The sequence below is a fragment of the Elgaria multicarinata genome, chromosome 2 (genome assembly GCF_023053635.1).
Source record: "Elgaria multicarinata webbii isolate HBS135686 ecotype San Diego chromosome 2, rElgMul1.1.pri, whole genome shotgun sequence".
Lineage (NCBI taxonomy): Eukaryota > Metazoa > Chordata > Lepidosauria > Squamata > Anguidae > Elgaria > Elgaria multicarinata.
Window position 1 is genome coordinate 98,769,902 of NC_086172.1, and position 27,188 is coordinate 98,797,089.

The window sequence follows — 27,188 nt, forward strand, 5'->3', positions numbered from 1 at the left end:
TAATACTTACTCTTGGAGTGAGCAAAATAGCTAGCTAGAGGTATGATCACTACCATCTGTTTAAAATTAGAGCTCCATTGCACAAAAGGATCCTGAGAGATCAGAAGTGCTTCTTACTCCTACTAAATCTCACACTGCCCCTTGTGCTTTCCAATGGGCCAAAACTCTTATCTTTTATACCTTATCTGAAAGGACAAGGCTCTGTAGTTGCTATTTAAAAACACACAAAACAATGGTATTTATTGCAATTTCATTGATTATATTTTTTTAAAAAAGAAAAGTATACGTAATTAAAAACCAATGCCCATCCTAAAAATCAAGATTCTTCTGAGAATTACTTCTTAAACGAACAAACAATATATACATAAAATGCAGAGCTCAAACCACCACCAATAATCTTAAATAGACTTAAATTAATCTATTGATTAACAAGCTGAAAATATGTCTGGTTTGAAACTCAAGAACTTGTCCATAAAGGAAGCCACTGCCCTTTTTTGAAGCTTTAATGTAGAATTTGGTTTGAGCTTTAGAAGATCAAATGTCAACTGATAATAAAGGGCAGAGGTTAACCATGTAACATATATTCTCAATTATTGCACTTCTATCCAGCATAGAGAGAGAGAGAGAGGTGGGGGTGTATCAAACAATTCGCTATCTCAACTGCTAAGTTTGTGAGTGACCAATTAACTTGATTCGCTAATTCAGATTTCATCTCCAAAAAGCAGATCGCTAGCCATATCCAGTTCCTCTGAATCAGTCACTTCTTCCTCCAAACCTTTTTGCACTTCTTTGATCAGTCTCTCTTCATAATCACCAGGAATATCTTGGGTTACAAAATCCAGATGTGATATTTTATCCACTAGCAAAGGATTCTCCTTGTTGCCTGTTCGGTTCTTGTTAAAGGATAGTTCACAGAGAGAATCGCTGGTAAGGCTGTGGGAAAAACGCACATTTCCTGTGTTACTAATCAACACACGTTTCTATTCGATGATTTCTACGATTCTGTGCAAATGCATGTGAACAAGAATGAGACCATGGCTGCGTTCAGACAACACAATAGTCAACGGTGGAGTAATAAGCAACTCGACAGTTGTTTATCTAGGGGTGCTCCCCACACAATTTCTAGGCACAGTTATTAAATAAAATGGAGACAATAGCCAAGAAATCAAACATGTGTTGATGAGAAGACAGACTTCTACATCCAAAAGAAGTAATCAGTGAGTGTGTGTGTGTGTGCACGTGCTCAAATCATCAAAAAGTTAGCCAATCTCTGAAACTCTCCACGCTAGAGTTGGATGGTAAATCCAATATTCATTCATTTTCTCAGGTATGAAGTTTACTGCATGACTGTGATGCAAATATTTGACTTAGTAATGTAAACAACAGCGAAGAGGAAGCCTGAACAGCCCACAGACATGAGTGGCTAGGGAGAGGAAGTTTAACTCTTTCCCTGCCACATTCACTAATGAAAATTTCTGAAGCTTCTCAAGGGAAGCCTCTCCTTTGGCACCAAAGCAAATAGCTTTGGAGAAGAGATTTTTACTGGCAGGGAAAGAAAGAATTAAGCTTCCCACCCAGGGGTCAGGAATGCTGTGAGTTTTAATCCAAAACATCTTAGAGGACACCAGTTTGGGAAAGGCTGCCCTAAGCTGCTCAGGTCAATGTGTGTGTTAATTAAATGGATGCATTTAAACTGGTAACTAGCGTGGCCCCATTTACACGTAGGTCTTGCTCACCACTTTTTCCTGTATGTTTATGCATAGCTGATTCTTCTACCTCTGTAGTCGTCTTACCTCTGCATCTGACAAATCAACCCATGAGCACATGGGCAGCGATCAAGGGCGCTATCGGGCTCCAGCTCCCAAGTAATTAGGTTGAGAAGCCTGTTTGAAGGGTCATGGCAAGGCTCTCTCTCTCCAGGCAACGGAGTGCACACCGGGAAGAGAAGGTCTGCAGGCAAAAGTTGGAGAGCCCAGTTTAGACTTCTAGGATTGGATCCAGATTTAGCCATACGTAGAGAAGACCCACTGAAATCCACAGAATGTAAGGTAGTCCTGACTATTAAATTAGACTCCAATCATTTTGACACAACGGAAAAGAATTTGCTCAGTAACAGGTATTAACATAATCAGCCACATCCAGTATATTACAGTCCTTGGGCTAGTTCACACATCACGATAAGCCACCATGGGTTGGTTATTCCATCACTAATCCTTGATAGTGATGATAAACAATCTTTTTCTTAGTTTTTACTGATAAACAATCAGCCTCTCCAAGGTTTGGTGTGGCTATAGGCCTTGCTAGACCTACCGGAGAATCCATGTGGGAGGAGGGGCCAGCCCGCGCTAGAAGTAGCGTGGGCTGTTGCTCCTTTCCACACAGCAGACGCGACGGGGTAAAGGAAAGCCCCGTTGCATCGGCCATTTTGTTAAAGATCTTAAAGGGGCCGGGTGTGCAGGAGCGCACCAGCAACTAAGGTAGTTGTTTTTTTAAAAAAACAAAGGGTTCCTTGCTCCCCCCGGATGTGATTCCCCCGCCTGCGATCACCGGTTTCCCCCATCCCCCGCCCACGATCTCCTGTTCCCCCCATCCCCCGCCTGAGATGCCCGGTTCCCCCCATCCCCCGCCCGCGATCCCCGGTTCCCCCATCCCCTGCCCGGTTCCCCCTATCCCTCGTCCATGATCTCCAGTTTCCCCCCATCCCACACCCACGATCTCCGGTTCCCCCCTCCCCCATGAATCCGTATTCCCCCCATTTCCCCACCCTGCCCTTATGGCCGCAGGTTTGACCCCTGCCTGAGCCCGGGATCCCCTGTGCATCATCTGGACACACAGGGACAAGCCCGGGCCTTGCACTGGGCTAACCCCTCATCTAGCAAGGCCCTTTGTTTCCAGCTTACTCTTCCTGCTGTGATGAGATTCTCTCTCCCCCTAACTTTTCTTACCTTGTGAGGCACCTGGGTTGGCATACATATGCCATAACTTCACAGTGGAGAGAGGGCTTACCTTACTTTTTAAGATGATATAGCTGGGGGTGGGGGTGGTTATTTTTTATTTTACGCTTTAAAAAACCTTTCTTGGCTCCTCCTTGACAACTTTCTTCCTTCTTGTTTTCATGCTGAAATACCTCCCCACATGGCAAATGGTTAAAATGAGACTTTTCTTCTTCTTTTTAACTATTCCCTGGGGGAGGGCGATGGAGATTTTTGTCATGAAAGGAGGGGAGAAGCTTAAATCCTTCCCTCCTGACTCACCGTCATCCTGAATTGGGAACACTTACCCAGAGGTAAGTCAATCACACATACCTGCATAGCTCTGCTAACTTGGATCACAAGGGGATAAAGCCATTTACTGTCAAATGAAGCAGTGAGTTGGAGGAGGAGGGCCAGAGGGCACTGAGACGAGTGGCCAGGTTTTCCCACTGCTCTTATTGAGTGCCTCTGTATCTTTAAAACAAGCTATGCAGTACCCACTGTGCTAGGTTCTAATGTCATGACAAGCCGCCCCGAAAAGAAGCCACTCTAAACAACCCAACAACACGCCATGGGTTCTCAGGGTGGCTTGTTCATGATAACTGAGCCATCCCATGAAAACCATAATAATTTAATATGGGGAAATTATTTGTATGGGGAAATGCACAAAACTGACAATTCTGTTTCTCGAGTGACCATGGGATGAGAGCCTCAAAAGCTCTCGAGTGACCATGGGATGAGAGCCTTTCTTACACTCCAAGCTGCTGTCTGGACAGCCAACAAAAATGTAGCTGGGCATGGAATAGGGGGTCAGGTAGAAGTCTACAGAACCACACTATTTTTCATGGTTAAACTCAGGTTAAACTCAAGTTAAAAACTCAGCACAACAAAACTACTCCTACTCCTCCATAGAGGTGTCAATTGATAATGGCAACTACACTGCCTAATAATGCCCTGAAGTACAGCCTCAAGAAACACATCCTCCCGTATTTATTTATTTCATTTCTATACCGCCCAATAGCCGGAGCTCTCTGGGCGGTTCAAGACCGTATAGACGATCTTCCAACTGAGCATCATGTTTTGATGGCATGATGCTCAGTTGTCAAGCACAACTGCTTTTCCTTTCAACTTCAGCATATGGCAATATTTATATTTTAATGTTCTCTGGTACAAACCTTGGTTCAGATTAATATACATGGCTCAGATTAATATAGAGAGTGCAAATATAGGCCCTTTCTACACCTAAGGATTATCCTAGGAAAATGGAAGGATTGTCCCTGCTTGCTCCCAGGATCCCCTGTGTGTCATTTACATGCACAGGAATGATCCCAGGACAATCCCAGGATAAATGGCTGGTGTAGACATGCCCATAGACTCCCACATTGATGTAGTTGGCCGCTCATCCTGAGGAAAGAATAGGAACAACAGGAAGACTGCTCAAGTGACTGACCTTTTGAAAATGCACAACACATTCCAGGATTGCAATCATGCTGGTTCTCACAAATTGTTCCGTTTTCCCCTCTTGAGGCAGCTTTCACACATTCACCCCAGACACAGAGCTGGTGTCCGCAGCACTCTACATCTCGAGAGCAATGCTAGAAAAAGAGAACAAACGAGCAATTAACTCTTCCTCATCATCAAGAGAGTCAATACAACCTGGTTACAGAAAAGTTATGCAGAGTTTGAACCTTCATAGAGCTACAATCTTGTTGACCTTAGCCGTGGAAAAAAAAACACTACTACTACTACTGCATCAGTAATTATATAGCAGCTTAAAATGAAAACATGGCAGCCTGCCTGGCAAGCACACCCACCCAAATCATAGATACAGCATGTTTAACTGGAGCTGGCAAAGCAGATATAATGGGATGACTTGACATTGATCAAAATTTAGGCTTCATTCTGGATTATGATCAGAAAAGTAAACATAATACTACTCTTTGCCATAGTACACAAACAGCAGTATCAATTTCCAGAGGGCTAGACAGTTGCAGCAAAAATAACAGAGAGCCTTGTAGCACCCTAAAGACTAACAAATTTATTCTCACATAAGCTTTCATAGTCCACCAAAACTTATGCCACAATAAATCTGATAAGTCTTTAAGAAAGTGCTCCAAAAGGGATCAAAAAGAATCAACCAGCTGCATCAGAGAGGACATCAAAGATTCTGGCTGGGAATTAAAGAGTAAAACATCAGTGATACATAAAATGAATGAATCTGCCTGATTATTAATACTAATGACTTGAGTGTCACAAGCTCAGGGTTCAATCTAATATTAAAGGAGGATACAGAACACACCTGTTTAGCACCCCATTCTAGTTTACGTTTATAGGAGTATATAATGTTGACATATATAATTTCGATCCAGAAATAAATCTGCAGGAATGTTAACTTTTTCTAATGTGTTTAGTACAGTTAAGGAATTGGGAACCAAATGTTTCCAATTCCACTTAAGAGTTCAGTTAAGAGTGGACATTTTATCAATACTTTTCCAGTTTCATCCTGGGCTTCTTGTACGCAAAACCAACTGAACAGTACAAGTGAGGGACAATTGCTAATACTGCCTAGGTATTGCACAATGCACATAGCTTAACATAGTTCAATCCGTCACTGGTTCAATCCATGAAATAACTTCGGCCTATCACATTAATAACTGTTTGACAGAGACCAAGAGGGGGAAAACTACAATGCTCACAGTGTGTTGAGTTTTGCAAATATGACACTTGTACTCCAAACCAGAGAATTCGCAGTATTTTCCAGTCTCACAATCTTCATCAATAATGCACTCCTGAGAAAAGAATTAACATTTTTTTAGTAAATGCATTATGTATGGTTCTTAAGAAACTTCGCATGGAACTAAGAGAGTTCATTTTTGCTTGGAGCTTTTAACATTTATTTATTTTGAAAAATTCTATACTGCTTCATCATTACCAAAGGCAATGTACACTAGGGCAAAGTACATAAAATTTTAAAATATATAACCGTAAAAACATAAACAGGGGCATAAAAACCATAAAGCAAGCAAATAAAAAATCAAGCAAAAAACAAATTAGATTTTGAACCTGAATTAAAGTTCCAGTTTCAAAGTTCTCCTGAAAATGCCTAGGCAAACACAAATGTTTTTGGTTGGCATCAAAAAGAATACAGATCTTGGATTGAATCCACCAGCAGAATGCCCTCCAACCCTAGTGTAGTGGTAAATTTTGAAGTGCAAGCATTTGTCATGCCATTCCCTCAAGGAATCCAAAAATTCAGACAGCTGCATTGATCCAGAAAACCAGTCCTCCCCATATTTTATCTCCACCAGGTCTTTTGTAAAGCCAGTGGGTCTTAATTGCTCATTCATGCACAAGCCATCCCAAAATACTTGTATAAAAATGCAATAAATTATAATTATTGCTGAAAAATTCTTCCCTCCCTCCCCGCCCCAGCTATTGTAAGCATTACAGCAAAGCTCAGAGGAAACAGAGAGGTCTGAGGGGTGGGGGATGGCAGATGACTTCAGTGTCCTGCTAATAAAAAAAACTTTGTACTTTGCCAGGACTGTGTGAGCCTTGCCTCCAATACCCCACACACCCTCTAAATTTGCTCCGAAGGGTCCCTCAATTCTCCGGAGCAAATTTTCAGGATGTATAGGGGAGAGGGGCTGCAGGAAGGAGAAAAGGATAGGGAAGTCCCATTCTGTCAGTGATGCTAGTTCCCTTAGTGGAACAATGATGTTGGTTCCAACCCATTCTCTCCCTTTGGAATGCATTCTAAAATTGGGGATGCCTCCACAGAGAAGGCCCTCTCTTTTGTAGATGTATAGTGCACTTCTCCCACTGATGTTACAAGGAGAGGGGCCTCCTCTGAAGATCTCAACAGTGGTAACTGGAACTTCAGTCCTACACATTGCTTTGTACATAAGAGATACATGAGCAACACATTGCTGGGAAGTGATTATCTTTTAACAATGACCTATTTCCAGAGTTGTATCAATCCAGCTGGATCTCCACTGGCCAAAATTGCTTTAGCATGCCACTTACGTGACTTGTCTCTAACCCTTATATTCCACTTTATATCATTTTTTCCGTTCCAGCCAGCAGTCTGATAAATGGAAAGCCCCATCGTCCTTCATCACAAAAGAAAGCAAAACAGGCCTGGATACATGGATCCCCACGAACATCAGTGTGTCAAAAGTTTGCCATAAAAAGTTCCTTAAAAGTGAACTTAAGAGTGATTTCAAAATTTTATCTGAAATTTGAATTTTGGCACAAGGAGTTTTATTGCGGATGTACAAACATGAGAGATTCAAGTGTTGCAACAACCGCATGATAGACACCAATGGACTGGCCATGCATGAACTGCTGAGCTAGGTAGCTGGATTGGATTAATTATATAATTCCTTTTCTAAAAATGGAGAACATCAAGCCTAATAATGCAGCTGGGTAAATGGAAATTTACTGTGCATTTTTAAAAGTCCCCGCAGAAAGAGATTATACTATCAAAGCTCCATTTCTATGGAAGGATATGTGGCCTACCTTTAAACATTTGTTTTCTGCCCTTGTGGATATATCCAGTTACTATTATTTAGTTGTGCTTGAGCTTCTACGACTTTTCTAGCTCTACTATCACAAAGCAGCAGCTATGAGCACTTTCTATCTGCGTTTGTAGCAGCCACTGTTGTATTTGCATTCATAATAATAATAATAATTATTATTATTATTATTTCTTACCCGCCTCTCCATTTTGATCGCAGCGGGGAACAGCAGTAAATAAAAATATATGCTCTTACTCTATAGCCAAGTTTCATTCTTTCAATCTTTCCAGCTCGCTCTTTGTGCAAGAGGGTAGCAATACCACTGTTTCTACAAGTCTTCTACCCAGACTGAAAGCATCCAGTGGCTAACTGTAAACTTTCTATCTGTCCTGTTCAACATTGAAGATGAGCCTCAAGTGTTTCCCAGGCAAACATCTAAAGCTAGCAGATGGTGAAATTCATAGTACAGAAAGCCCAATAGGCCTGGACTAGAAACCAGGCACAGACATAAGTCAGGCTTTCACGTGCATTTGGGTCATAGAAGAGAACAATTGATATACAATAGTCTTCTGCATTTCAACTACACATCAATGTGACTGTGACTTGATCAGCCAGTCCTTTGTAATTGTTTGCTCCATTTCACAGTCTTGTTTTCAGCAGGCACTTTCTTTAAATCATTAAAAAAATCTAGCTAAGCTTTCACTACTCAAGGGTAATGCAAATATCCATTAGCTTAAGAGAGGTCTCACTGTTTTTGCAAAGTGTTCTGCTTGACATCTGCCAGTTCTTGTACTCAGCACAGATGAATGAGCTTCATTTTTATATGGTACATAACAGCCTCCAGTACAGACAGCCTCTGCTATGATGCTGCAGGGAAGTGAAATAATAGGGAAACTGTAGCTGGTTTCTACCTAACTGTGAAGTTCTAGAGACGCACAGTTAACTCTGCATCATGTTGGGAGAACCTGTAGCTCTCCAGGTGTTGTTGAGCTTGAATTCCCATCAGGCCTGAAAATTGGCTAATATAGCTGAGGTGATGGCAGTTGAAGTCCAACATTATGTAGATGTCCACTGGTTTCCAAAACCTACTGTACTTTCTCAGATTAGTTTTCTTCATCCTCTTGCTTCACTTCCTTAAAATTGCTCTCATTTTCTTTGGGAAGATTAAATAAAATACTGGATACTTCACACCATAATGCCAGGTAAAATATGCATTACAGGGGCTGAAATCTTACTCAGTTGTTCTTAGTCAAATGTAGGTTGAGCACAAGAACTGATTCAAACATCTTTTTTTTTACACCTTGGATGTTAAAATTAAAGTGCTGCCAATTGTGACATGCACATGTTTAATGCAAGGAAACATGGCAATCCAAAAATGGTGACTGTAAAAAGTCTGGACTCCCATTTTGGTGAATTAAAGTGGGCTAACTAAATATGAATGTACAACTTACAACTTGAGGTTGAGAATTGGTTTTTGTAATTTAAATCCTTGTTTACAACACTGTCTAATTGTAGTACCAAACATTACGTATGCACAGTTAAATGCAAGGTTGTAATCTTACTAATTTTATTACACTTAGCATGATACTTATGGATACAATTACAGCATAATCCTATGCATTAGATAGAAAAAATACTACAACTCCCAGCATACCCCAGCCAGCATAGCTAATGCCACATTAAAGGCACAATCCTATGCATGTTTAGACATAAAAGTCCTACAACTCACAGCATAGCTGGCGGAGAGTTGTTAGACCCTTTTCTGTCTAAACTTGCATAGAGTCGTGCCTTTAATGTGTCATTAGGACACAAATAAAGTGTGATCTGTTAGCATGTTTTTTATAGTAAATAGCCTACAATGCTAAATGTAGAGCTGTTCCACAGCCTTTAGGGGACCGTATTATGTAAAATGGAGACACAATGTTAGTGGTATTCAATCCTTCCTGAAGAAACACAAGAGTGAATAGGGTAGCCTTGTGCTAACAGCACAGCCTATTTACAAACAAAACTCTAAAGCTTACAGCTGCAGATAAATATTAAGAGATGGTGCTGAATTTGGAATTGTGGGTTCAGAAGCTAAACCTCCACAGTTCAGAATCTCCAAACCATTGCAAATACATGTCATAATTACTTCCTATCAAACACACATCTTTTTTAAATGTTATCTGAAGAGATGGTTTTAAGTTACTGTGGTTATGCTGTCATGTATTTATTGCTTCCATTTTATAATCTTGATTTGTTTAAATTATTAGCCACCCTGAGATTATATCACTGCAGGCTAAGGCATCTTTAAAACAAACAAGTAATCAGTCATTCTAGTGTGCCAGCATTCTTTGTGATGGGCTACAGCAGCTGCATGTTTCAACATTGCTTATACCTGCTTGCTTAATTTGGTATCAACACTAAGCAGCGAGTACATGAAAACTGACGTGTCACTTTCCACGCATCAATTTTCATTACAGCATTAATGCAGTGGATAAAACAATAATTCCCAGTACTTACATACAACCATCCCACTCATAATTTACACTACCAAATTTTAAAACGCAGAAGATATTTTATTCCTTCCCAACCTTGGAACATTGGCCAGAGTAACTGAATTTTAAAAAGGCTTTAAGATTCATGGATATGACTTAGACAGACAGAGGCTATGGATTTTATTTCTTAGAATACGTCTTCTTCAAAATCACTCTTATTAAATTAGCTTGCTGATGACAAATCTTCCCACATAATGAGGGCAGAGCTATTTTTTAATAGATATAGAACTTGCCAAGTGTATTTTTGGATTTGATAAACAAGCAGCAGATGCCCAGCTTTATAGAAACATGCAGAACCTTAAGATATAGAAGGTTTCTCAGACTTACGGTAAAAGTCTTCACACTTAGTTGAAAGGTGAATTGTTCGCAGAGCATCATTGCCGCAGCCAAACTTTCATTCCAAGAAAGCCTCAAATTTAATTTTTGTACTTAATTTTTCCTATTACTATATAAAGCAACTATTGTCAACAGAAAACCATTAAAATGGTGTTAATACCAGTTTTAAATTTCAGAATGGGACTCTGCTCCATGGCACTTCTCCTCCCCTCACATACAATAGCAGATTTGAAGAGTAAAGATGATCAAATGTCTGCTGTTAGCAACTCCTAGCATAGCACTGCTGTTATACAAACCTTGTTTTCCATCCATGCTCACATATAACAAAAACATTTCCTTAATATTAACAGACATCCACACTGCTTAGAACAGTGTGGCCATAAGTACTAATAACTAGGCATACTTATAGTAAGCCAGGGCCTAGATATCAGAGCCAACAGCACAGGCAGCACAAATTAAAGATTAACTAATGGGGTTTAGTGTTGTATTTGGTCCTAGATTTAAAGAACAACAAAAAGTTAAGGCTACTTCAACTATTGGCATTTTCTTATACACATATTTTAGGGTGACCATATGAAAAGGAGGACAGGGCTCCTGTATCTTTAACAGTTGCATAGAAAGGGGAATTTTAGCAAGTGACATGTGTATGCATGCAGCACCTGCTGAAATCCCCTCTTCACTGCAACAGGTAAAGCTGCAGGAGCCCTGCCTAGCACGACCAGATACAAAAGAGGACAGCGCTCCTGCAGCTTTGCCTGTTGTGATGAGGAAGGAATTTCACCAGGTGCTGCATGCATACAAATGACACCTGCTGAAATTCCCTTTTCTATACAACTGTTAAAGATACAGGAGTCCTGTCCTCCTTTTCATATGGTCACCCTACATATTTATAAGTGGCTTTTTTCTAAACACACCTTTATTTAGAAAAGTGCAAAAGACAAATAGAATTACATACAGATAACAATAAAATCTTTATTTTCCAAACCAAAAATAAAGCACCTTACATGCATTTAAATTCTATTTAAAAAGGGATCCCCCAAAGGTAGAAAAGTCAGTCAGCATAAAAGTTACTTTATTCAGTTTAATCCACTTCTAGCAGTAGAATAGCAAGTTGGCCTAAATATAGAATCATTCATAAAATAATACATAGTTGATATGGCACAAATTATCCTGTGAGTGCAGGGACAGAAAGGGAAGCTGCCACTCACAAAACCACTAAGCAGAAATTTTATTTAACCTTTTTAGAAAGATGGAGTGACCTGTAACTTCCTTCTGACGAAGCACCCATCAAATAAATTTCAGTTAATTAGTTCTGCCTGGGAATGCAGAGAAAAGTTTTCCCCCTCCCCCAGGCAACTGCGCTAGAAATGGATAAAAAATGCTCATGTTCCTACTACTCTGGCATCCTAGTTATGCTGTTTGAAAGAAGTGAATTTCAACCACAAGAATAAAGGCTGGACACCTAATGTTTTGCAATTTAATAATAATAATCCTAATTATAATACAACACAGAATCTCTAGACCATTGATCAGGAAGGTAAGAAAGACACTCAAATTAATTGTCCTGTACAGTGTCATGGCTTTTCCTCTGTATTATTTATGGTTCCTAAAGTCTATGGGTTGGATCGAAACAAGTGCAAGGCCACTCCCACAAGGATTTTCCCAGCCCTTCTCCTGAGGCCAGGCCACTGCAAAGCCTCTTTGGAGGGTCAGGAATCCCCTTAAACACAGTCCACATTGACCTTCTGAAGAACTTTTGCAGGCTTGGTGGTGAGAAGAGCTGCACAGGGGAGAAGAGGACAGGAAAGATGATTGTGCAAGCAGCTTTTCACTCGCACAACCTCTGGAACTAACCCATTTTCTCTCAAAATAAATGAAAGGAAACATTTTGATTTTATCCAAGTTGAAAGAAATAGACTAAAATCCGTAAATGTAGTAAATATAGGAGATAGAGTTAGGGGAAAAGCCAAATCCTTAATTTCTTTTTATATATATATATATATATATATATATATATATATATATATATATATATATGAATGAGAATGTGTGTGTGTGTGTGTGTGTGTGTGTATATATATATAGATATATCACATCAAATCATATAATTTCTTTTGATGCAGGTCAGTCTAGGTGAAAAAGTCAGAGCAAGGCTCATTAAAGTGGGCAAGCACCATTTATTCCAGGTCTGTCAGTTCACAGTTCAAGTTCATAAAATTCTTGGATGATAGCCTAACATCTATGTTAGTGCCTATCAATCCCAGCTGAAATCTGAGTAAGGAATAGTTAGTCTGAGTATGTAAATGGCGCCTCTCAACAACACAGCACCTTCCAAGAACTAGATTTTTGTGCCAGTACTGGCTAATAGCCTAGTTCCTGTTCTAGGGACTAGAATAAATATTCTCACATGGAGGCCAAAAGGACATCACCAAAATTGCAATATGAAGTATGCTCTTTGTGATGGAGAGCTAAAATAAGACTTTGTGTCTACTCTCAAAGAATTTCAGAGATGGAAGGGACCTCAGAAGTCATCTAATTCAACCCTTTGTACAGCATCCCTGACAGATCACTGCCCAGCTTTTGACTTAAATGAAGGACCACCTTGTGAAGCAGTCTGCTGCTCCCCAGTTTAACAGCGCTTATGTAAGGAAGTTTCTTTGGATCCATGTGTTATTTAAAGTGGTGGTATTCTAAAAAGCTTACAAAGTAGTTTCCCCATTTATTGGTATTAGCTACATACAGCTTTACCTCTAAAACCAGACTTGGGGCTCATCTATACCAAGCAAGATATTCCACAATGAAAGTGGTATGAAAGTGGTATATAAAAGGCAGGAGCCACACTACTACTTCATAGCGGTACTGAAGTGCACTGACAACTGTTGGGGCCCATGACATATCTACACCAAGCAGGATATAACATTATGAAAGTGGTATGAAACCGGTATATGGTATGTGTCATGGGTCCCAACAGTTGTCAGCACTTTAATACCACTATAAAGCAGTAGTGTGGCTCCTGCCTTTTATATACTGCTTTCATACCATTTTCATAGTAGAGTATCCTGCTTGGGGTAGATGAGCCCTTGGACATCAAGCCTTATCTTATGAAGCAGTGAAGGGAAAATAAAACTCAGGTGCATCTCTAAGTATGAATGTATTGGAGAACGTACACTTTATTTTACACCACTAAATGTCAGTTAATTATTTGTGCTTAGTTGGGTTTTCAGATTTGGATTTCTAGGTTAGAATGCAGTCTACTCCCTAGAAGAAGTTTGACAAGATGTTAAATTTCACTTAAGATATGCTCTTGAAAAATGAAATTAAGAGCACCCCTCTCACCTTTTACAATTGCCATATTATTTATGGTCAGTAAAACGTTTTCCCACTAGTCAAACTACCTAGAAAATCCAACCAGAAGAGGATTTAAAAATAAATAAATCAGGATAAACAATCAGATTTGCCTCTGGGTTAAACTCTGGCCTGGATGAAACACTGGGATACACAGTAACATCTTTTGTATGATGAGTATCAGGAATAGGCCTTGGGAGCCAGTGAGCATGGAGCCATGCAAATGACACTTTATGCAAGCCAGGCAAATCATGCTATGCTGCATTCGCAGTTTGCAAAGTATGTATGATTCTTCCCAAAACGCATGGTAGAACCACAGAGTTTGAACAAATCATGTATACAGAATCATAGAATAGTAGAGTTGGAAGGGGCCTATAAGGCCATCAAGTGCAACCCTCTGCTCAATGCAGGAATCTACCCTAAAGCATGCCTGACAGATGGTTGTACAGCTGCCTCTTGAAGGCCTCTAGTGTGGGAGAAACCACAACCTCCCTAGGTAACTGATTCCATTGTCATACTGCTCTAACAGTCAGGAAGTTTTTCCTGATGTCCAGCCGGAATCTGGCTTCCTGTGACTTGAGCCCGTTATTCCATGTCCTGCACTTTGGGATGATCAAGAAGAGATCCTGGCCCTCCTCTGAACACGCTCCAGCTTGTCTGCATCCTTCTTGAATTGTAGAGTCCAGAACTGGACACAATACTCTAGATGAGGCCTAACCAGGGCCAAATAGAAATGAACCAGTACTTCATTCGATTTGGAAGCTATATTTCTATTAATGCAGCCCAAAATAGCATTTGCCTTTCTTGCAGCCATATTGCACTGTTGGCTCATATTCAGCTTGTGATCTACAACAATTCCAAGATCCTTCTTGTTTGTAGTATTGCTGAGCCAAGTATCCCCCATCTTGTAACTGTGCATTTGGTTTCTATTTCCTAGATGTAGAACTTGGCATTTATCCCTATGAAATTTCATTCCGTTGTTTTCAGCCCAGCACTCCAGCCTATCAAGATCACTTTGAAGTTTGTTTCTGTCTTCCAGGGTATTAGCTATCCCACCCAATTTTGTGTCATCTGCAAAATTGATAAGCGTTCCCTGCACTTCCTCGTCCAAATCATTAATAAAAATGTTGAAGAGCACTGGGCCCAGGACTGAGCCCTGCGGTACCCCACTCGTTGCCTCCCCCCAGTTTGTATGAATAATTGGCCTTCCACACATCATTCAAGTAGTGTTCCCAAAGCACAGTCTTGTCTTGCATCATACGAAAACAAGCACCTAAACTGGGCCTCTGGCAAGAAACTCATTATTCATTTCAGTTCTCTGCATGTGACATAGAATAGACGATAAAACATGAATCATTGTAACAAATGGGCTGTTGACCCTCCCACCTTCCAACTTTTTAGCCATTCCATGCAGGGTGTGGCAACTTTTATTCTGGAAAGTTATTAATTTCTCATTTTACTTTCCAAAAAGAGAAGTTACTTACATGATTCTTCTTGGGCTCTCCTTCTTGTATTGATGTAATAACTGTTTCAGAATAGCTAGTAGATCCAGTTTGGTTATCTGTTGCCTAAAATTGCAATAAAATGCAGCAAATCAAAATTTGAATCCATTTTATTCCATCAGTGCTCCTATGTTGTTGTTGTTTTACTTCCACAAACAGAAATAGCACTTTGTAACAATTCTCAAATGGATGTTTCTTTTGAATTGCAAAAGAAACATGGAATGTTTGAAGCATGTACATTTGTTACGAAATGGCACCAACATTGGTTGCATTTCGACGCCAAGTAAAAACATGGCTTTTTAACAAAGCCTTTGATGGTTAAACTCACTGGCACATTGTTTTAACTGCATCTATTGCTTTTAAATTATATATTGTTTTAACTTGGATTATGGTTTAATTTGTTTTTAACTGTGTATATTTATTGTTTTATACTGTATGTTTTTATCTGTAGGCTGCCCTGAGATCTTAGTGATATAGGGCGGGATATAAATATTTTAAATAAATAAATAATATGCTAGCTCAAGCCCTTAAATGTTTAATTGACAATAGCCAGCATCTTGAACCACACCCAGAAATGATAATTAGTAGAAACTGGCTAAAACTAGTATACTGCAGGGGTGTCAAACATCTGTCAGCTTGAGGACTGAATTCAATTTCAGATAAATTCTTGGGACTTCCATTCCAGAAGGCAAAATGGGGTGAGGCTAAAGGCAATGGGGGTGAGGGCAAAATATCAAAAATACCAACATATTTTAGCTTAAAGTTCTTACTTCCAGTAACTAGTTTACTTTGAGAACAACCTTTTTAGAATGCTGGGGTTGGGCAGAGGGCGGGGGGAGACACACAAAAGTCTATTGACCACCAAGGGAAAGGGTGTGTCCTCTGGGGAAACTCCAGAAGGCCAGAGTGGGACCCCAGACAGGCTGGATTTAGCCCACAGGCCTGAGGTTCACTGTGTTGTCAGGATATGAACAGCATAATTCTGCCACTAGCTGAAAATTTTGATCTAACTTTTAGGGGCAGAACAATGTAAAATGCTTTGCAGCAATCTGATTTATCACAACATGGACAACTTGCACAAAACATACACAAACAGACTGCATACAATGTACAGCTCCTTACCTTATTAATTTCTTGATGAATATGTACGGTTTTATTTCCAATTTTTGTATCTGTGTAGGATTCATTGTGGTAGTTGGCAGGCAGTTGCTCAAAGTCAACTTCTGTTATCCTTTTAGAACCTTCTTCCTCTGCCTCCATCTAGCAAAATCATGATTAAAACAAGGTATACATATAATGTCAAAAACAATGTACTTGAAATCCCCAAGTACCATTCAACTAGTTACAGATCTTGAGGTTGTGGTGGACAGATTGATGAAAATGTCAACTGCTGCAAAAAAAAAAGGCAAACTCCATGTTAGGCAAAATTGGAAAAGGAATTAAGGATAAAACTGCCAACATCATACTACCTTTATATAAGGCAAATCTACAGTGTGACCACACTTAGAATATTGTGTTTTGGACACCATAATTTAAAAAAGATATTGAAGAGATGGAAAAAGTACAGAAAAGAGCAACTAAAATTATCAAGGGGCTGGAACATCTCCCCTATGAAGGAAGGTTACAACAGCTGGGATTGTTTAGCTTGGAAAAATGGAGGGAGACATGATAGAGGTTACTAGAACCCAGGGTCATCCCATGAAGCTGATTGGTGGGAGATTCAGGACAAATAAAAGTACTTCTTCACACAGCGCATAGTGATGGCCACCAATTTAGATGGTTTTAAAAGGGGGTTAAATAAATTCCTGGAGGAGAAAGCTATCAATGGCTACTAGTCCTGATAGCTATGTGCTGCTTCCAGTAGCAAAGGCAGTATGTACACCAGTTGCTGGGGAATATAAGTGGGAGCGTGCTGTTTTACCATGTCCTGCTTGTGGGTTACTGGTCAACTGGTGGTTGGCCACTATGTGAACAGAATGCTGGATTAGATGGTCTCTTGTTCTGACCCAGCATTGCTCTTATGTTCAAACACACACACACTAGAGACTGTTGTCATCACTCACTGAAAACCATCAAGTCTACATAGAGAACCTCCCCCCATTCAAACGTTTACTACCTGTGATAAAGTTATGTTAATTCCCCTCTCAACTCATGGTCTTAAAATGTCGGACATCAAAACTTTTTAAAAGTATAGGAGGTGATATGCCCTGGAGAGCTTTTCATTTTTGGTGGCAATGAAACAAAAGATACTTTTGAAGGACAAGATGTGTAGTTTTTCATTAGGTAATGGGTTTTAGTAGTAAAAGCAGACAAGAACCCAGAAATAAATAAATTTCTCTTAGGGTTCTTTTCCCGACTACTCAATTGTAGTATCTGCTGCTCTTTCTCCCCATCCCCAACCCTTCTGTTGCATCCAAGACAGCTACCTGATCACAATACACAATTAGGCACACACACATGCAGGCACAGACTACACATGCAGGCACACACACACACACACACACACACACACACACACACACACATTCTTGAAGTAGCTGTCATGGGGCTCCACCTGGAGATGTTTTAATAAGTAAATGACTTTTTTTACCCCAAAAGTCCCTTTAGATGTATGGCTCTCACTTTAGAAAAATCTATTTTGTTTTTAAGTACAGTCTCTGCTATAGGAAGTGTCTATTGTCTACCTCCTGCATACAAATCTGTTAATATTCTGATGCTATACTATAGACACAGGTAAAGTAACAGACCTTGTGTTGTCTATATGACAATGAAGATATAAACAGAACTTATTCTATAATCTTTGTATCAAAAATTAATGTATGGATGCATTACCTATCTGGATGTTTGATATAAACTAGGCAGATATAAACCAGAATTTTAATACCACTGCTGCCTTGCTGAAACTAGAAACAGTACAATTGAAAAGCTTCACCATGGAGCAAAACTCCAGAGAATGAGAAAGTGTTTGTCATATAATGCCGTAGAAACATACCCATTTATGAAGGGCAGTATAGAAAAAGGATAAATAGACAAAGGCAAAAATATACAGAATCCCCCCTATTGATAAGAGATTGTAAAAACATCTGTGTTTAGATCTCTGTTGTCAACTCTTTGCTGCTGTCTTCTTCAATGTGTGAACAGGAATCAGTTTGCTATGTTTTTGTTATTTATTTCTTAAAAAGAAAGAATAATCCACTCTTACTCTTCCATTATTTGTCTATTCCAGAGTGACACCTGGACTATCCTAACACAAGAGGACTGAAGAACGGTGTTATGTTTGCTTTCAGCAAACACAAAGCAGGCCTGTAACCAAGTTATGGCAGGTGGTTATTTGCATTCTGGAATCGATTTAACCATCCACTCACCAGGAAACATCTTGCTATCACTTGCCACGTATTCAAATCTGAAAACGTCTTCGTTCTGAATTTCCATGATGAAGGATCATTAGGGTCCAAAAGGTGTTGAATTACAACAAACATTTTTCCCTTGTTCCCAATTTTTACAACTTTGGGTGGCCTGTTTTTGTGGTTCCCATCTTATTGGATTTAGAGCACACCAACCCAGAAGAGCTGTTGGCAGTACAGAGTATTACTGATCATATAAGTCATACAATCATAGAATAGTTGAGGTGGAAGGGACCTATAAGGCCATCTGAGTCCAACCCCTGCTCCAAGTACAGGTCAAACTTTATCCATCGGTGAACAGTCTCATCTTCCTCTGTGTGCAAGTGCATTCTTCAGTTCTTGAACACAATGTACACAAAGCTGAGAACTCTCACCTTCAGGGTTGAAGAAATTTTTAACAATGCAAATTGCATGGTCCACCTTTGAGGCAATAGTATGCTCAGAATACTTGCTGAAATACCCCCAGATTTCAATTAAACCAACTGCCAGATAAGCAAGCCTAGGATTACTGCTTTGGGATTACAGTTCCATTTAAACAATAGAATTTATGTTAAAATAAGTGTACTTGGGATTGGAATGTTAAGAATTATGAGGGTATGGAGAAGAAATGCAGAAGGATGGAGCTGTCAAAGTATTTTCATTACTATAGTAGACAGTTAAAACTTAGTTGGAAACAAACAACAGCTGCAGGTAAGGCATGCATTGATTAAAACACAACAACAACATAATTATGTTAAGAGAAATTCCAAAAGCTCCAATAAAGTTTAGCACTAGGGCCTTAGCTAGACCTAAGGTTTATCCCGGGATCGTCCCGGGGTCAACCCTGTTCATGTAAATGACACACAGGATATCCTGGGAGCAGGTCAGGGACAATCCCGGGAAAAACCTTAGGTCTAGCTAAGGCCTAGGTTTTCAGCTATGTATGTCTCCAGTGAAAGAAGGCATGATTAGTAGATTTAAACAGGCAGACACCCCAAGCATACTTGCTTATCAGAAGTGGCCAACATGCGTTGGTTTGTCAAATATCAGTCAGCTATAGCTATAGGTGAAAGAACCAATTTTGAATAGTGGCTGCAATGCGGATTCAACCCCACCCCCCTTGCGGGGAGGGGTCAGTCACTACCACATAACCTGATCCACATCACAGTATTGTTGAACAAGAAAGTAACAAAGGAACCATTCATCTATGCCAACCTCACTTTTGATGTGTTATAAACAAAATGATGCTTATTCCCCCACTACCACCACCATTTACTTGTGTAATAGAATTCTTTCAGGCTGAAATATACAAAATCAAGTTTCAGTGTTAAGGGGGAAAAGGGGGAGAAAAGTGTCCCACTGAAAGAAGTTATGGTGAAAATTCTGCCACAGACTTAATACGTACTTGTTCCCACATTAGAGCCTAGAGGTCTGTTTGCAGAGACAGAAAATTCACACATTATAGAGAAGTATTTACATGAAGGCTAATCAAACTGGATGGCTGTAGCATGGGTATATTACATGCAGACAATAAAAGCTTCTGTTGCATTACCTGAGGGACAGCTTCCTCCCAAAGGAACCTCCTCTATCTTTCAGAGAGGACCTTCACTTACTCACCCCATTATCTCAAGCTCAAGAAAAGGACTTCTTTTGTTGCCCTTTCACTGTCAGGCAGACATTTATTTATTTATTTATTTATTTAGGCAGGCCTTTGGCACTCAGGCTCATTTGTCTTTCATTTACGGCTCATCTTAATATGTTTTAATGTACTTTCAGTTAGCGTCCTTGCTGGTTGTATGGGATAAATTTTATTGATAGGATTTTTTCAATAAATGTTGGGGGGAAACTGTTTTATTGTTACTACTGTTAGTTGCTTGGGTGCTATATGCTGAAAAGCTTTATATAAATTAAATAGATAATCCTGATTTTTAATTTCACATCAGTGTAATTATTTTCAATATAGTTCCATTTTGAAATATTCTTAAAATAGGCATTAGTCATAGTCTGCAAGCCCATTTTATGGCTGCTATTTGGACAATTTAACTTCCAATTCAAAGCAAATTTATACAGGCTAAAAATCCAGCATAGAGTATTAAAAAAGTTGAAATATATAAAGATGCATGAATCAGTAATTCAATTGTAACTCTGAACACTGTTTCATTTGAATAAACATTGTAACTGTTACAGTGCACATGCTGTTGGTAAGCTTAAACATGAAGCAAATCGAAAGTTGTGAACTAAAAATTATCACATCAGATTATGCTAGTCGGTGGTTAAAAAGTGTAAAAAGCTAAATGGGACTTCCCCATCCTTTCCTCTCTTTCCTGCAGCCCCCAGCACTCTGGAGCAGATTGAAAGGTGCACCGGGAAGGGCAGGCTTCAGAGTGGGAAATTTGTTTCACCAGAGATTTCTCTTCCACTAGTGGTACAGTATCACTAGAACTACCCACTTCCAAAGTGTTTTGGAAGTGCAGTTTGAAACTGTTAAAGGAAGGGCAATAAAGGTAGAACTTTAAATCAGAGTACTTACAGTTTAAGGGCACAATCCTATACATGTTTATACAGAAATTAGTTCTACAATTCTCAGCATGGCCTGCTGGGAATTATAGGACTTTTTTTGGTCTAAACATGCCTAAAATTGCACCCTAAATCAATGTGATTTAATCCCTCTAATATTAACAAAGGCCCTTTTAATTATGTGATACGAAGGAAAGAGAGATGATGTTTATCAGATGTGGAAAACGGCTATTTTTGTTCCCTCTTATCAAAGGAAACAGAGTGGGAGAGGAAGGGCAATGAAGCCCAGGATTTCTATGGCAGAATGAAAACCCATAGCAGAAACAAGTCCTTCAATTTTCAACACACTGCTGGAAAGCAGGCCCACTGATTTCAGTGTCATTCATTTCCAAGTAGTGCAAGGTGCCAAAAACAGAAAGCAGTGTGATGAAGAACTGTCACCACAGTATCAGTAGATAATGCTTTTGAGAGCACCAGAGGCTGAAGTCACATAGAAACAGTTTATAGGTACAAAGACTTTAACAAAATGATGCTGTGCTTCTGGCACATTCTCAGTGACTATTGCCTAAAATGAGGTGCCAAGGGTCAACCACGCCTGGACATCATGGGTGTGCTTTTCCTTAAGTCCCAGATCTGTGACTATTAGTTGTTCCCAGATGCAGGGAAAGAGAGGGCACTGTCCATGCAGTTATCACTGCATATATTTCCAGACCAGAAACAAACCTTAGGCTGAACTGGGCTCCAACAAGTAATGCAAGTAAGTACTTTAAATATTTGGGACTCAACATAGGGATGAATAACCTCCAATCTAGACTCAGAGAAGCAAATGTAACTCTGCAAGTGTAAGTCACTAGAATTCAGCACAAAGAAAAGTGCAGCTGTATTCTTTTCAGATTCACAGGAAAAATAAATCTGAAACAGCTGGATTACTCTCAGCTATACAAACAAAAAACTTGTTCTCTCCCTCCCCTGCCTTCATGAATACTGAATTGCACAAGACAGACTAATAGCCTTTTTCACCCCAAAATTGCATGCATTTATATAAAAAATAATAATCTGGTCTTAAAAATAAATCAGCAGGACTTTGCGCTCTTTTTTGCCCACTCCCCAAACATGAGCTGATTTTAAACCTCAAGAGGTTGTTTCCCCCATGCTTCTTTGAATTGTAGCCAGTGTGAAAATGAGGAAATGGATGACATGAATATGGAAACTTAAAACAAATATTTCGTTTTAGAGGCATAGTTATAAACAACTGAACAAATTGTCAGGCATGCAATTGGTAGACAGGCAATTCCTAATAAAGTGGAGGCAGGGAATTATGAACCAACAGGGAAGAGGGAGGGGGACAATCTAAATCTGGAGAAACAAACATCACAATACTCTCTCTCAAACTGAACAATTATTTCAACTCAATACTATATGGGGTGGGGAAGGATTTCCAAACCCCAGCATCATAAACAGTGGACAATGAGCAGAGAGTTTATGGCAACTATTCAGTAAGATCCTTTCCACTCAGTTTCTAGCTCAACTAAAGCACAGTTGTTACACATTTGTTGTGGGAAGCAACTGAACAATGGCTTCCATTAAGAGAGGTGCTTCTATTGCAGGGCTACTCCATGTTCCCAGCACTCTCACACATTTGCTCACTGGGGGAAAGAGTGTTTTCCTATCCTTTAGCTAATGCAACAATTGCATACGAAACATAGCGACTTGAATAGAATTGGCAGCAAATTGCCGAACTAGTAAAAATGACAAAGAAAAGGTAAAACTTCATTCCATGCCCATGTCATTTGTGATCTAACCACTTCCTTGCTCATATAGACCTAAGAAAAACTGACTACCACCACAAGGCCACTCTTTCATCCTGCAAACAATATCTTTCCTCGTGCATCATGCCACGAATCTTTTTATTTACAGCCCAATCCTATGCATGTCTATGCCTGTGTCACTGTAATCAATAGGTAAAGTAAGTTATTAGTGAGGGGTTATATGAAGCAATAATATCTAGGCTACATTATACTCAATACTAGATATGTTTCAAGCAGTTTGAAACATATCTAGTATTTTCCCTGCAGTTGGTTTCCCTTCAGTTTGGGCACAGATGTTCTTAATTTCCATGGTCTTAAAAGAAGACATCTAACCAATTTTATCAAAATGTATGAACAGATCACACAAATCAGTGGGCCTGTTCATGCTGACCCACTCAGTGGTTGAGTGTGAGTTGTTTTGAACCATGGGTTAACGTATTGTCTGAACACAGTACGTTTTCCACAGGGTGGGTTATTGTGTTGTCTGAATGAAGCCAGGGTGGCTTGTTAACCACCCCAAACAGGTCAAAACAAAACATGGGTTCTCAAGTGGCTTGTTGGAGAAAACAAGCCACATTGCATGATTAACAAGCCACCCTGGCTGTGTTTCTTCACCCAGAAACTAAGGTAACCCCACATGGTGCAGAATTGGAGCCCCCCCCGTCTTTAGCATTGCAGGACATAGCTTCCCAAATTTAAAAGTTGTGGTGAACGAGTTCCCTCCCTTGCACTAAGGCTATTCTCACCATCATTTGGTAGGAATGATACTAGTACCAATATGAAAGTAATACTACACTTGGGGCCATACCTATAAAGCAGGGAGGGGTTGTGATTCTCTCGATGCTGTTAGACTACAACTGCCCATACTAGCTGTGGTTGATGGGAGTTGGAGTCCAACATCTGGAGGACCACATGTTCCATACCCCTACTATATAGAGTAGTTTATTTACATGCTACTTTTTTCATCAGCATTACATCTCATCTTCAGTAACTCAGAAATGAATACACTGTGAACAATTATTTAAAAACTGTTTGAAACTGAGGGGAACTAAAGCACCAGACTATGTAAACACATCTCCAAGATTTCCCTGCATCAGGAAGCTATGCACATGCTCTGAACATCCTATGTTGGGTAATGTGGGAGATTCATGAACTAGACCTCCAGTGTTTTTTGTGGGTTTTTTTAAACAGTCTCAGGAGAAGCAGTGTGCATTGGATTGGGGATGCATGCTTTGGGGTGGGGGAGAAAGGCTAATCCTTTCTCTGTACCATTTTCCCCAGTCTAACTATTAAACATACAAGAATCCATGTGGTACTTTTAAGTTTTTCCCTACTTGGCAATTGACAGCTTTCTGGTTCCATGAAGACAGACCTAGGAAACAGCAAGGAAGAAAGAATTAAATGTTCCACTTCCCAGCTGCATAGCTCCAATACAATTTGGGATCCTCCAGAACAGCTTTAATTAAAAACCTCTCAGGAGACCCCATTCATGGATCTCTCATATCAAGTTTGGTTTGGCCCTAGTGTCCTTTCCACCAGTCAAGAAACAGCTCTGGCCATTTCTGGTAAAATATTGCCTTGAGGCAGGGGGGAAGAGAGAGAGAGAGAGGATTACTAAACCATATTTCTCTTCTATACTAGCAAAAGCCACAAAAACGCCACTTAGAAATTTCCAAACCTGAAATGTAGTGTAAAAATGCATATAAAATGTAATTAGGCTATAAAGCATGCCTGCCAAGAGGCTTCTTGTTTTAAGAAGCAAATCAACATCTTTCCACATTTACAGAACTTATACATCATGAAATTAGCACTAGGGAGCACCCATCCTGGGATGCTTAGACAGCATTTTTCAACATGCGAAAGTACAATAAAGAGCTGCAGAAAATACTTCACATTATCAAAATGTCTAATGAAGCTGAGAAACAAGTTCAAGCTACACCCCACCCAAACATTACTGGCCAGAAGACACACATGTAGCTCCAGGGAAAGAAAAGTGGAATAGAAGTAGCAGCTAAAGTACTCTCCTTTGTGTAAAGTGAAAGCAGAGATTTGTAGACGACAGGAATGGGCCTACAGCCTGCTGTTTCTGAGGTCTGCACCTGGATTCATGTGAATAAGAATGAATGGGTTCTTTGTAAGAGAACTGAAGTGTTCATGGAATGTGCATTTTAAAATTATGGCTGCTGTCTTATTCTTTCCTATTCTCCCCTGCCTTTGGATCAGGCATCTACTACTTCTATTACATTAGATTAAGAGATGCTGTTAACATTCATTTAAACTATACAGCAGGATTTGTTTGTTTTTAAAGTTACTGCAGCCTTTACAGCAAAAGATTTTATATATGGCACAATGGACACAAGAATGATTCAAATGCATAAGCATCTCACGGGATGAAAAGTGTTGGAGGTGCAATAGTCCACAGTCTAAACTAATGAATATGCACTGGAGTTGCCTGATAGTGATGCCTTTCTGACTTGGGGCATGTCTACACCAGGCATTTATCCCAAGATCGTCCCGGGATCATCCCTGTGCATCCAAATGACACACAGGGGATCCCGGTAGCAGGCGGGAACAATTCCTCCATTTTCCTAGGATAATCCTTAGCTGTAGAAAGGGTCTTGAAGTCCTAAGCAGGATCAACATGGGTCTGGAAATCTCACTCAATGTAAAAGATGCCCATACCTTAACGGAGTACATTCTGGGCACTTGACCATGGGGCATGCTGCATTCTTTGGTAAGCAAATAAAATCCCAAATATACGCAATTGAGTTCAGGATCTATTGACTTTAGCCGCCCATGAAAAGGTATAACATGAAATAATAATAATAATAATAATAATAATAATAATAATAATAATAATTTTATTTGTTACCCGCCTCTCCCTCCGGATCGAGGCGGGGTACAACATAAATGCAAATGCCATAAAATACATCTAATTAAAACATTTAAAGCTAATACAATATTTAACATTATTAAAAGCAGCACATTATTAAAAGGCATCTTAAAATTCAACTGGGTAGGCCTGCTAAAAGACAATTTTTTGTTTTTAATGGACCCCACAATTGTTGTTTTTAAATGGATACTGTTGTTTTTATACTGTTTTTTATGTGTGTGTGTGTGTGTTGTTGTTTTTTAAATTGTATACTTTTAATGTTTACTATTTTTAAATGTTGTAAACCGCCCAGAGAGCTTCGGCTGTGGGGCGGTATATAAATGTAATTAAATAAATAAATAATAAATAAATAAATCCCAATTAATATTGGAAAATTTTCTTGCATTATGAACAGAGTCAGGTGCTCAAAGAGATGTGGATGACTTATTTTTCTATATAATTATTTAATTATCCATTTTTTGTTTAATGAATTTACATATAATGAAACTTTTTACTCTTTAAATACAGGGAAGGGAATATGAAGAAGGGAAGGGAAAAGCTAAAGGGAAGGGAATGGGAACAGGAGGGGGAAGAGTTTATATGGGATTTTTTTTAAAAAAAAAAATTGTAATCAACTGTTAATAACATTGAAAGAAAATGTCCTACAGTAGGAACTCCTTCACCACTCACATAAGACTAAAATAACGTGACTAAAATGTGTAATATGAGTTGTTTATGCTGGTGATATTAAAAGCTAGAGACAGCACAAAACCCATTCATTGTTCCATTCATTGTATCCAACGGCTTAGAAAAACCCAACCTATCAACGGAGGCATTATGATTATGAGAGAACATCTACCCTGAACAGATCCGTCCTGTCCCTGACAAAACTTCCACCTTTTAGGGAACTCTATGTTGGGTACCCCCCCCCCCCATGCTTTTTCAGGTTCCCATTATCCTGATCAAGCCAAGCACATCCTTTCCTGCTAGTACTCAAACATTATAATGATTTTAGTAACACTGGTACTAAGTTTTATCCTTTTATCTGACACTACTCTGAACCCAGCAACGGTACTGAGATTCCTCACCAGCCTCAGACAGAAGGTAAACCTCTCCCCAACACTCAGCACCTACCTAGAACTGTTTTGGAGGAGGGGGAGTCTCACCTCTTTGACTGCATTCCTCAGCTTGTACTGAGTATCCTCCATCAGCTCTTCAACTTCACGAAACATTTCGTTCAGACTGGCTTCATCCCTGGGAAAGCTTAGAACGATCTCCTCTGGCTGCTCTTCTCCACCACCCTCTGAAGCAGGAGCTGTATGCACTATCCCAAAAAGGAGGGGAAGGAACAGGAGTCTTGAGCGAAGCTGGAACATCCTCAGAACTGCCTTCACCA

At 39.6% G+C, this 27,188-nt stretch overlaps 1 protein-coding gene across 1 annotated transcript; it reads right to left on the reverse strand.

Moving 5' to 3' along the window:
- Positions 1–27,188, reverse strand: DKK3 (dickkopf WNT signaling pathway inhibitor 3). Its single transcript, XM_063118767.1, has 7 exons — positions 26,959–27,188; positions 16,335–16,472; positions 15,195–15,278; positions 5,669–5,761; positions 4,423–4,567; positions 1,794–1,950; positions 1–933 (listed from the first exon to the last, which is right to left on the reverse strand). The coding sequence occupies exons 1-7, from the start codon at positions 27,166–27,168 to the stop codon at positions 702–704; spliced, it is 1,059 nt and encodes a 352-aa protein (XP_062974837.1). The 5' UTR covers positions 27,169–27,188; the 3' UTR covers positions 1–701.